The sequence below is a fragment of the Centropristis striata genome, chromosome 8, assembly GCF_030273125.1.
Source record: "Centropristis striata isolate RG_2023a ecotype Rhode Island chromosome 8, C.striata_1.0, whole genome shotgun sequence".
Taxonomy (NCBI): Eukaryota; Metazoa; Chordata; class Actinopteri; order Perciformes; family Serranidae; genus Centropristis; species Centropristis striata.
This window is the reverse complement of record NC_081524.1, coordinates 11625930-11639249: the sequence shown is the minus strand read 5'-3', so window position 1 is coordinate 11639249 and position 13320 is coordinate 11625930. Positions and strand designations below refer to the sequence as shown.

The 13320-nt window shown below is 39.0% G+C and overlaps 1 protein-coding gene across 1 annotated transcript in view; it reads left to right on the top strand.

The window, feature by feature from the left end:
- The window catches only part of myh14 (myosin, heavy chain 14, non-muscle), a 41871-nt gene that overhangs the window by 2080 nt on the left and 26471 nt on the right, over positions 1-13320 (top strand). Inside the window, exons 2-7 of the mRNA XM_059340007.1 lie at positions 2264-2441; positions 4398-4604; positions 6974-7130; positions 9033-9060; positions 11366-11477; positions 12167-12214. Of these exons, the coding sequence (XP_059195990.1) occupies positions 2277-2441; positions 4398-4604; positions 6974-7130; positions 9033-9060; positions 11366-11477; positions 12167-12214 (717 nt within the window). The 5' untranslated portion in view covers positions 2264-2276. The remainder of the gene's footprint in view (positions 1-2263; positions 2442-4397; positions 4605-6973; positions 7131-9032; positions 9061-11365; positions 11478-12166; positions 12215-13320) is intronic.

Sequence of the window (13320 nt, the reverse complement as noted above, 5' to 3'; positions counted from 1 at the left end):
CTCCAGCCTTTAAAAAGAGACACACAGCTGTTTAATGCCACTGACGGATCACATATTTTCCATACTGAGTGTCTGGGTGGTGGCGAGTCTTTTGTCATTGTGTTTACTCCACACCCAGAGTGGTATTGGAGTAACAGGTATGGTGAAGGCAGGGTTGAGACCAGGCCCTGTCATGAACAGACAGAGTGGAAAAAACTGAGACTGAGATGCATAGCAGGAATCAAGCCAGATGACATACCTGTCGAGGCATGGAGACGCCTAATAGTTAACACACTGACAATAGCCTGTCTGATCAAAGTTGACATCTGCCTTAACTCAAGCATGCTTCGTCCCCTGTGTTTACTTAAGTTGACCCTGCGTCAGCTCATTCCTCCAGAAAGCCTTTTCATTATCTTACACATTATTTTAACAGTTTGCCAGACAGCTCATCAGCTTGTAGAGGGACTGCTTGAAGGATTTAATTCAGAAATTGGACGTCTATCTTGGCGGCTACATGCAATTCAGGTCATGGACTTCCATAGATTCAGATGAACTATCTATAACAATGCAGTATATCAAGATGCAGCAGCTAAGAAGCAATTTGCTCTGATATAAAAAATGATAATCTAAGACCGCATACTCTCTGCGTTCAAAAGAAAATGCCAGAATTTGGACTCAGTCATCTATTTTTTTTATGTAGTTGCTATGTAATTAGTCTATAATTAGATTTTGAGCTGGATAAATGTCAGTGGCCTTGTGCAGTCATTCAGTAGGTTCTTATCTGTATGACTACATTTAGTTGATATAGTGATCAGCATGGCTGCATCTACCAAATTTGTTTGGTCTATAAAATGTCAGAAATATTGAAAAAATGTAAATTAATTAACTAGTTTTCCAAGGCCCAAGAAAACATCCTCAAATGTCTTCCTTTCTTCCACAACTCAGATATATTCATTTAACTGTCATACAGGTAAGAAACGAGAAAACATTCACATTTAAGAAGCTGGTATCAGAGAATTTAAACTTTTTTAAATAGTTGGCACATAGTTCAATAGTTGACATATAATCAATTCATCTTTGCAGCGCTACTGATTAGTCCTGATCACTTGTTTGGTCTTTTTTAAACTAAATGAATGGTGACAAATACCCATCACAAGTTTCAAAAGACCCTGGCAGTGTCTTAAATTGTTTTATTTTCTTTCTTTCTTTTGTCTTTTGGTTCAAAACCCAAAAATATTCAGATCATAGAAAACTAATACAAAAATAAACATAAAATATTCTTAATTGAGAAGCTTTAACCACTGATTTTTTTCCTATATTTGTGTTAAAAAAGACTTAAATCATGAATCGACTGACTAAATAGTTCCTGATTATTAGTATGGTAGTTGATCGTTTAAGCTATGTTTATTGAACATCTTGCACTGTACACGGGGGACAGTTAACATTAAATAGTCATTATCGGCCAACTTGGATGAGCAGCAATCTGAAACAATCTCACTCCTCGCCTCAATGAAAAGTTCTAAAGTCACGAGTACTCCTCCACAGAGAGAACTTCTGTCACAGAATCTCTGCTGAACATTATTTTTAGTTGTCAGAGCAAATCTAGAAACATCCTGTTGTAGTGTTACAGGCCCTCTGACTGCAGGTTGCCTTCATGTTTCAGAGTAGTCATAACAACTTTTAGCTACTGTCACCTCCTCTTTCACAGGATCCTGGGTCCACTGGTTCTCTGTGGGAGCTTCAGTGGAGTTTTATCTCTGCTGAGTGGCCTGTAGTAGAAGGACGCTTCATTTTCCTTCACTTAACAATAGATTCAGCCCATTTCCATCCTCTCTCCTCACTGCCGTTCCACCCTTCTTCCCTCTTCCTCGCCATCCCTCCCCCTCTAACTGTCATGTCAGTTTCCTCAGTCGATTGATGTATCTCGCTCCTGCACCACCCTCCACCCCTCCACCCACCCATCTCTTCGTCTTTCTTCCTCCCATCTTCTCCTTGATTTGCTGTCTTTCAATTAGGCCATCCCTGACCCAATCTCAGCTGGGTATGGGCTGCATGCTACTTGCGTGCTACTACCGCTCTGCCTTTTATGTGTGGGTGCACATGGAGTGTGTGTGAGTGTTTCTTGACACAGAATCACATCAGTGTCACTGTCCGACAGTCCTTCACATCATCGTCAACGCTCCAGTTTTTAGCCTCCCACAAGACAGTAGGCCTGTGATGAAAAAAAGTCTAAACACAGACTCACTTTTTATTGTTCATCTTCTCTCGTTCTTTTCTCACGCAGTGCCAGTAGAACCATGTCCAAACCAACGGGGGGCGGTGTCAACGATGTCACCCGCTTCCTTACATCGGGGGCGCCACCAAGCTCTCCTACCTCCAACTCCGTGTTTACTGCCGCCAGCCAGGGCGACTGGGCGGCAAAGAGGCTGGTGTGGGTGCCGTCAGAGAAGCATGGCTTTGAGGTAAGACGGGTGTTCATTAGAGCAGGACTGATTTATCGGTTGCTCCAATTTATCAGCCGATATTGGCCTATCACAGACATGTCGTATCAGCATTTATGTTTTCCATTACGCACCAATATGAAAGCTTTCTTTTGCAGAACATATAATGCAGAGAATGATGCTTGAGATGAGAAATTATGTAAAATAGCCATATTATTTTCATTTAAATGGTCAACAATTGACTGATACTGAACATATAGCACTTATTAGTGATTTGTTGTATTTATTATTTATTTATTTTCTCCTTTTCCAATTCAATTTCTAGAATTGTGTGTATTTGTTTAAGAAAGCAGCCTACCTTTTCATCGTGAAATCAGTGCACAAAAAATGACGAAAAAGACTCCCACAAGACACCAAATAGCTCCCATTTGCCATATGGGTGCACAATCCATATTTAAAATGGCCTTTTTTCATTCCAGCTCAAAAATTCACTATAATGACCCCCATATTGGTTGTCAATTATTTTTTCCATTTAAAACTGGTATTGGTATATGTCTCCAAAATCCCATATTGGTCTGGCTCCAGTAATGAGAGAAATTTATGACTTTTTGTTTCCAACAAGCACAGACATCTAATCAAAATCATACTGAATCTCAAGAGGTTAAACAAGTTTATTTTTTTATTTTTCCCACTATCAAAGTATTAATCCTCGGGTAAATAATTAGCCCCAAGTGAGTGCCTTTCGATTGTAGGTGTGTCAAATAGGTGAGGCGAGGCAGCACAGGGCGTGTGTCAGTCTTTGTGTGTGTGTTATCATGTTTTATGAGGTTTCTATCCCCGTGACGAAACCCGATTTCCCGTGCTGTCGTTTTGAACTATTAGATTCCACAATATGCCTTGTGATGTGCTCTAACAGATTGAAGCCTAATGACTATCACAAGGCCCATATTATATTAATTTGTTCCATATTTCGTGGATACTTGTATAATGCACATTAGGAGTTTTCGTTGGTGCATAATGTAGGATGTAACATATGAATTTGATGTCCTATCTCTGAGCCTCCCTCTCTCCTCTGGACTGGTTTCATAGAGCGCTCTATGAATAGAACAATACTCTCCTTCAGCCTCCTAATGTTAAAGAGGCCGTTGTAGAGACACTGACTTCATTTTACACTCATGATCTGAGAATGGCACTGAAGCACAAACCACACACACAAACCAAATCTACACATTCATACTGTAACACACAGAGAGACACGCCGCATGCTTTCATCCAGTTTCATATTCTGAGCATGCACTTCAATCTGTGACTAATATACACCCACACACACAAACACAGACGCGCACATATTTTTGTGTGTTATGCATGTCAAGTAGCAGAGAGAATAAAGTGTAGCAGAGCAGAGTCCTGTGACCTGGTCAGACATAAGAGTTCACCACTTCCTGTCCAACAAGCACAAGACCAACAGCATGACAAGAGAGCTCCTCTTGTATTTTCTGTCACCATCTGACAGATTGTCTGCTGCAGGATGCAATCACTCCTCATCCTTTAAAGCTCACTGGCAAACATTTTCACAAATGTGCTTCATTTCATATGCAGGCCAGCTGTGGTAATGTTGAGTTAAAGAGTTTTTTATGTGTTATTGCCAAAGTATAAACACAAATAAATAAATAAAATGATTACTGAAGTGATTGTGTCTAAAAAGATCTGAGGCTCTGAAATAACATATTCTTAGATACAAGATCTGGATTTTTATTTGTTAAATATTCTGGGATTGATTTCCTGCAGCATATCCTGCAAATGCATCGCTAATTTGGCAGCTGATTGTAAAATTGTGACATTGGCGGCGATAAATGCAGACATGATGTTCACTTTTGGTGCGTTACTGACCTAAAGCAAGTTTAAATTCTCTGTTAATTGATTGTTGCGTCTTCTTCATTCTGTTTTTGCTAAATCTATCTCTTCTTCTGCCCCCAGTCGGCCAGTATTCGAGAGGAGCGCGGCGATGAGGTGGAGGTTGAGCTGACAGACAGCCAGAGGAAGGTGACTCTGTCCAGGGAGGAGGTGCAGCGAATGAACCCACCGCGCTTCAGCAAAGTGGAGGACATGGCCGACCTCACCTGCCTCAACGAAGCCTCGGTGCTGCACAACCTGAGAGAGAGATACTACTCCGGCTTGATCTATGTGAGTGCACGAAATGATGGATACACGAAAAGGTCAACGTGCTCACAGCACATAACTAATAAAGATGTGGAGACGGTTCTCACGTCAGTGCACATGTTCACATATATGCACAGTCAGTCCGTCATGTTGTGTACATGCATGTGTTAGCTCCTCTGGCATCTCCCGTGCAACTGATATGGGGTGGTAAGAGAGGTGAGGAGTCAGTTTACAAAGTTGTGAGGCATCTCCAGTTTCTCCTGCAGAAGAGAGCCACGAGAGTGCAAAGAAGAGATATGAGTAGAATGGATAGATAGAAAAGGGAGTCATAGTGATGTAAGCCAATGATAATTGACCCAGGAAGCAGGTAGTAAAGTAGAATAATATATAGGCTATTAAATGTTGAGTTGCCTATTAATGGAGTGAATGATGGAGGATGATGCTGAGAAGAAAGATTAAGAGAGGAGCAGGGATGGGTTGTTAGAATAGCTTTGAGAGGTGTGTTAATATGACACACATGATTTTCAATACAGTTGGAATGCATTGTGAGAACAGTAACAGTGTGGACAGACACTGGCTGCATTTACACGAGACAAAATGTTATTTTCTGAGTGAAGTGATTCATTTAGAGATGTCTGCTTGGTGGTGCAGAGTTTTTTTTTTTTTTTGCATTTTGTAGCTGGCTGATTACAGAGCGTTTTTCATTGTGATGTTTTGTTGTGATTTGTCTTGTGTATAGGGCTGTACCAAATATCAGGTTTTTTTAAATTAATTTGAAGCTTCTATCGATCTTATAGACTGAGGCTTTGGTTGTCTTTTGTCATCACACAAAAAAAATGATCAAATTACTCAATTTCAATTGAGATTCATTGAAATTCTACTGAGGTAATCTTTCTTTGATGAATAAAACGAATCAGTTTTGCCAACATAAATACATTAGATTGCTATTAGGCGGCTGCTTTATTGCCTTACTTTGTGTGCAGGAGTGGGAGAGGAAACTGTTTTGTGGAAGGCTAAATGCCAACAAATATGAATTAAAGCAGACCATTTTGTTCTATAAGAACATGCAAATTATGCAAATGAGCACATCTATCTTTTTTCAAGTTGTTTAACTTCTGGACGATACAACACTCTGGTATTATTGGAAATGTTACAGTCAGGCAAGTTTGAAACAATCCTACGCAGCCCCTACTAGAATCTATTTTTTAAATGGTATAATGATATTAGTGTAGCCTAAATTTGATCTGCAACTTTGCAGAAATATCGGATTCAAACTGAAATAATAGACGTGAAAAAAATGAAAGAAAAAGCTGCTTTGGATGTTGATCTAGAATGCAGATGTCAGCATTGAATGAAGCTTTGAAGGTTAGAACTATTAGGTACAGCCCTAGTTATGTAAATGAAGCACCAGTCTGGTAATGGATGACTGTTTGTTTGCGTGACTGAAATCAGTTTAATTAACAGTTCCCTGAATGTTCAGATAAGGTGTTTACCTGTGTCACAGTAAGCAATCAGGGAGAATGCTGCTGGCCTGCATAATATATTGAATCATATAAATAACAACTGCATTGAGCTATTGGCGCTGCGTTTACTGCTGCACTTTCTGCTGAAGCAATGGTTTAATATGCTCCTACTGCAGTTATAAAACGGAAGAAGCCAAGCCACCCACAACTATTGACAGTCTCCTTGAATTAAGCACAAACCACTTAGCTCAAGTAACTGAGCATGTGCAGTCAAAAACAGATGTTAGCCCTAAAACCAAATGATGCAGACCTGCAGAATGCCTGGACTGATATCTTAATGGAGAAAAAATAGGATACAGGGGAAGGCAATGCAGGCATTCCTAAAGACAAGAAAGATTTAGACCTATTCTCCTTGGCGTTCAGTCCCAGCTAGGCAAGAATCCTTGGCTTTCTTTTTACTTTTTTACCCTTTTTTTTTTTTTTTTTTTTTCATCTCTAACTCTGTTTTGGATTGAGTTTTTATTACTATTTTATTTTATTCTATTTTATTTTATTGTTTTACTGTTTTTAGTATTTTATTCTTTTTATTGTTTTTATTTATACCCAGTTGTGTATGATTTATTCTATTTTAATAACTGTACAGCACTAATCCTCCACTAATAACTGTACTTCGGTCAACTGAGGTTGTTTTTAAATGTGCTCTATAAATAAACTTTGACTTGACTTGACTATGATGGTCCAAACAATAATTAGTGACTACAATTAAGGCTTTTTAATATTTCCTTCCTCATTGGTGTATTTTTTATTATAATTTGGAGTGCCTGGATTGACTTCCTGTTTATCCTGGTGAAATAAATAAATAAATGAATAAAACACTTCATGGACTTTATTGTGATGATAATGTCAATCTGTGTGTGTGTTTGTTTCTAGACATATTCAGGGCTGTTCTGTGTGGTGGTGAACCCTTACAAGAACCTGCCCATCTACACAGAGTCCATCGTGGAGATGTACCGGGGCAAAAAACGCCACGAGATGCCCCCCCACATCTACGCCATATCAGAGGCGGCCTATCGCAGCATGCTACAAGGTACTCACACTATCTGTGACCTCTGACCCCTGACTAACACTGACACTATAGCCAACACATACATCTGCTATCAGCTCATCTGGCCTGGAACGTGGTGCTGAATCCCGACCGTGATCTTTGATCGTTCAGCCACACCGTGAACGCTATTTGAAGGTGTGGTGTATTCTTGACTCGTGGCTGTTATCAAAAGCCTTAAAAGTGAAAACAAATACGCAAGACTGAATTTTTTTCGCAACAGAGATTTCCAGGTGTGGCACTCCTTGTAACGAACTGTAGATTTGTTATAGATGTATTTGTTGTGGTGATGATAGTAAACACATACTTGTGGCAACAATGGATGGATGACAGGCATTTTTTGGCCCTGTGTGTCGTGTCGAAGTTATGAGAGAAAATTCCCAGCAACCACCTAAAAGCAGTTAGATTGAGCAATGTCTCCGCCTCAGGGTTTATCCTGAGATAACAGGACAGGACAGATGAGGCTCTGTGTCTCTGTATTAGCCACCACCCGACCTCCTCAGGCAGCTTGTAGGCGTGTTACTACAGTGTTGAACCAGTAGGACCAGTCTGAATTCTTCTAGGCTTAACGTGTGGGAATCTTGAATAATACTAGGTAATGTTGCGAACAATGTTAACCCATTGACTACCAATGTGGTTAAGCAGCCTGGAGAGACCAGTTCAGCTGGGGACCTGCTGCTCTCTACAGTGCTAATTAATAAATTATTTTCATTTATTTTGAACAGACTGTAGTGCACATGTCAAAGACAGACAGAATCCTCCTGCTGGGGACTGGGATGACATTTTCCCCACTGGCGTCTTTGTTAAACTATTGTCACTATGAAAATAAGTAGCATTCCAAGCACTTGTATGTTACAATGCTTTGCCTAAAGGCAGCAGGTAACAAAAGGCTACAAAGCTGAGAATTAGCTCTTAAAAATACCATCAGGAGGAGTGTTTCAATTACTTCCACTCTGGATATTATTAAAAATTCAAAGCACTCATGTTTGACACATCTGTGTATTGGCGTATATACGGCGATATGATGCATATCACGACACAGGGTCACAAATCCATATATTGCAATACTGTAGGCACGGCTATATATAAAGGGGTTTTTAAAAAATAGAATTTCATGATAATTCTCACAGTACAAAAACACAACAGTAAAGAGTAGAAAAGGTAACTTTTTAAAATGTAATCTAAGCATCTGAATCTTCAACACAACATAAAATGAACCACTGCCCCAAACTTTGTGTTGTTGCGGACCTATGCATGCATCAAACATACAGTCAGGGAAAAAGTGAATAGACCACCCTTATTTTCTTTAATTTATTGTTTATTTTAATGCCTGGTACAACTAAAATTACATTTGTTCGGACAAATATAATGATAACAACAAAAATAGCTCATAACAGTTTAATTTACACGCTGATATCTAGACATTTTGACTTTTGCCATTTGACAAATGGCTATATATCAGCTCTTAAATTAAACTCTTATGAGTTGTTTTTATTGTTATCATTTTATTTGTCCAAACAAATGTACCTTTAGTTGTAGCAGGTATTAAAATAAACAAGAAATTGAAGAAAACAATGGTCTAATTGTTTTTTCCATAACTGTATATTGCCTGAGTGTCCGAGTGTGGAAGAGTCCACATGGGGACTGTCATGTCTGGTCAGTGGGGGTGGGGGCTTGGTGTAACATGAGCCGACCACTGACGTTATGACCTCCTTCCTTCCATCCAGCACCTCACAGTTTGTTATTCCAAGGAATCATATGTCAACATGTGTACACTTCCAAACAGGGAAGAGTTGTTGTGGTTGTTTGATGTCATGTATTAAACCACAAGTTCAACACTCATCCATCAATCTATGTGTCACTCACATGTTGTTTTTTCTTTCACAGACAGAGAAGATCAGTCAATCCTCTGCACGTGAGTAGCCTGTCTGTGAATGCTCTGTACTTTGCCGTGAGGAAAATGTCTGTATGGGTCACATTGAGACTGTCTGCCTCTGTTTGAGTGTGTGGGAGTGTATGTGTCTGATGGTTCGCAATCATGTGTCTTCATTTTTTCGCGTATTAGTGCCTCCATCCCCATATGCATGTATTTATAACGTAGTCAAATTTCAAGCAAATGTGGATCAAATTAGATTGTCTTTATTTAAATTTCACATTTCCCAATTGTTTGAACACTAACAGACATTTTGGGGGGAAATAAATATACAGTCGTGGAAAAAAATATTAGACCACCCTTGTTTTCTTTAATTTCTTGTTAATTTTAATGCCTCGTACAACCAAAGGTACATTTGTTTGGACAAATATAATGATAACAACAAAAATAGCTCTCAAGAGTTTAATTTAAGAGCTGATATCTAGACATTTTACATAGTTTTCTTGAAAATGATTTTGGTTGTTATAAAAAAAAACAAACATGGAAAATGGCTAGATATCAGCTCAAATTAAACTCTTATGATGTAGTTTTGTTGTTATCATTATATTTGTCCAAACAAATGTACATTTAGTTGTTTTTTCCATGACTGTATAAGGGTATTATAAGCACTCCATTGAGCTGAATGCTTTGCTTCTCTCATTTAAAGGATAGTTTGTATTTTTTGAAGATGGTTTGTATGACATATTTATGCATAGTCAGTGTATTACCTGGAGTAGATGGCAGCTGACATGCCCTAATTTTGGAGAAGCAGGCAGGAGTAATCATACAGCAGCTAAGCGGTGCACTGCTGTTGATGGGGCCTTACTGCAAAACCTATTTTAGCACCCTAAATAATCATTATATGTACAATACATTTAATATGTTTTCACCTATTGCCATCAGACAGTCCTATTTAAGTTTACATCAGTGCCTTCCTCTCCAAACTGAGGGCATGTCGACCATCAACTGTAAAAACAGTTATACACTCATTGTGGTTAAATACCTCATTCAACCCCCCTTTAAAAAATCCAAACTATCCCTTTAATATATATATCATAATCATAGATGTAAAGTTTTGCCTTTTAGCACTTTTTGGCTTTCTTAACCACATTTTATATTGATTACCAGGATTAATTATCTTGCATGGTTATCATTTGTTGCAGGGATGCATTGCTCTGGTGTGATGACAAAGTCAAAGTTTATTTAAATGGCACATTTAAAAACAACCTCAGTTGACCAAAGTGATGAACAGTTCCTGAAATACGATAAAATCATACCCATGTATAGTAATAAATTTAAAAAAACGACAACAATAAAAATATGGGCAGTCCGTGGCCTAGAGGTTAGGAATCAGGCTTGTAACTGGAGAGTCGCCGGTTCGAATCCTGTTACTGACAGGTCTAGGACTGAATTGCCCTTGAGCAAGGCACCGAACCCTCCTGCACAGCTCCCCGGGTGCAGCAATGTGCTGCCCACTGCTCCTTGCATGGTGTCTTCACTTGTGTGTAAAAAAGGATGGGTTAAATGCAGAGGTTGAATTTCCCCATTGTGGGATTAATAAAGTAATGAAAAAAAAAAAATACTAAAACAATAAAAAAAAGTTATAAAAACTCAATTTAAAAACGGAGTTTGAGTTAAAAAGGAAATAAAAGAGTAAAAATGATGTTGATGATGTGCATTGTTTTTAATCCAGATGTAAAAATGCAAGACATATCAAAGGTCACACTGATCTTCGTAGTGGGCCTAATATTAATTTAAATCATGACAGAAAATCAAATCTTAGCAAAAAGTCAGAGCTGTGATATGAATGCGTCCTCCTGTCTGTTGGTTCGTCTACCTGCCTGCTTGCCTGAGGGCTTGCCATCCGTCTCCCTGTCATCAAGTCTTCCTGCCAGACTCTTCCTGTCATTGTCAAGGATCCCACTCTAGGTTCATCTTGAATCAGTGTATTTGGGACAAGGCGTCTGCTTCTTTTAGATCTTTTACAGCTGCTATTTTTACTCCATTCTCCTTCGTTCTTCTCCAAGAGCAACAATACTGACACAGCCCGCATCCTCCACACCTGCTTTCTGTTTAGGCCTGTGGCTTTGAATGCACTGCATGAGCTCTATATTTATTGGTGTGAGCGTTTGGCCACTTGTTCCTGTGTGTTCTCTCTCTTTAAAATGCTTATATATATATATATATATATATATATACCATTCACAATTGAGACCACATGTGTTTAAGATGGACCATTTTGGAGAAGGGAATGGTATTTATTGTGTATGTTTCTTACTCCGTTTTTCTGTGTTTGTGTGTGTTCCAGAGGCGAGTCTGGAGCTGGAAAAACCGAGAACACGAAAAAAGTAATCCAGTACTTGGCTCACGTTGCCTCTTCCCATAAAGGTACTCTGGGTAGGAACAAAGAAGCTGCACAGGTACGTCGTAGTAGAGACACCACAGAAGTAAGAATTAAGCACACAGACAAGAACAGTTTAATCATTCTGATTCTCAGATGAGATGATTCTCTTTATTAACCCCTGGAAAGAAAGTAAATAAGAGTATTTCCCTGAATTGTTGAACTTTTCCTTTAACCCTCCTCTTATGTTGCGGGTCAAATTGACCCTTTTCAAGTTTTAAAATCTAAAAGAAAGAAATCGCCTAAAGTATTTTTTCATCAAAAGAAAAAAAAGAAAATATAAGAAGAAAATTTAAAAAAAAATCAATGTCATGTAAAACTATTGGATTGTATATTTGGATTTTTTAGTTTCTGACACTTTTGGATAATTAAACTTATTGCTTTTTCTAAAAAAATGAACATAACAGGAAGGTTAACTAAATAGGACCCACCTTTGCTACCATGTTTTCAGTGGGTTTTAGTGCTGCTCTCATCTCTCAATCACTTTCTTCTTTATTTATTTATCCATATTAAAGAACATTTTTTATGATTATATGGGTTTTCCCGCGGGTACAGTTTTATCTTACCTTGCCTTGGAGTGGGTCTTCTCTGTCAATCAGTCCTCTTTTTCTACATTTTCGCAGCAGTTTTCCTTACCTTCCTTCCTCCAATTGTTTCCCTCCATTCTCTTCTTTCTACATTTCCCCTCTCTCTTTCCTGCGTCTTCAGATGGACGGCTCTCGGTCTTTAACGCGAGGCAGTACTTTGGGAAACAGGGTGAGTTGAATCTATCCTGCTGTCCTGTCCTGTGCTCTGCTTTTGTCCCGTCCTGTTTCCTGCTAATTGAACTCCACAATGATACTGACTAACCTACAGATTAACTTTAAAACCTTTAACTGCGGTGCTGATGCCTTGAACAGACGATTTGATTTTGTTTTTGTATTCTTTTATTTGTTGTTGTTGTTGTTGTTATTGTTGTCTTATTTGTCTTTTTTTGTTTGTTTGTTTATCCCATCCACCCATTCTCTACCCTCCTAAAACTTCATTTCCCCCCACAATTCGTCAGAGTATGCAATATGTGAGTATGAAAGTATTTAGACAATTTGGGGTTTATTCACTGGGGGTGACATTGTGTAGAAATCTTTCTTGTAGAATATTTAGCAAAGCTGAAATGATTCTCTTGATGCATAACAAGAATCATGTCTTCTGGGCATAGTGCTTTTCTTTTGGACTGTCATCAGATTAAATCTCTAGTTTTGGCACGTTTTATTCTCTTCTCCTCAGTGGGCTGAGGGCTGGCTTCACATTCTTAGTAAATACTTCAGGTTTTCACACACCTGTAGAAGTGTGAGGCATTTCTGCTGTAGAGGTGGTTATGAGTGTATGTTGAATGAGTGCAGATTCAGGTGTGGGAGTGGGTGTGGCTGTTGTTGCAGCAGCCTGGGTGAGTATGCATCAAGTGAACACACTTAAGTATGTGGTTTTCTTCACGTGTGCTGTGTACACTTTAAGAGGAATGACCTCTTGCTCTCTGTGTGTTTGTGTACCTTCCTTTGCTGTTGGCTTGTCAGCATTCCTTGACAGCATTCACAGTGTAACCACCTCCTGTAGCTACTGTAACTCCCCATCACTGGCTGCTGCTGCTGCTGCTGCTGATGCTGATGCTGCATCAACAGCTGCTGCACTGGCAATGCGACAGCTGCAGTTTTGCATTGCAGCTAGCAAAAATCTGCCAATATGTAGCTTGTGTACATAGACTTGATAAAAGAAGTTGACAAAGCTTCTGGGTCTGTAATGTAAAGGGCCAATAGACCTTTTTTCACAGCAGACATTTTGACATGTCACAGTAGTAAAAGACATTAATGATGGCTGTGTTCCACTCA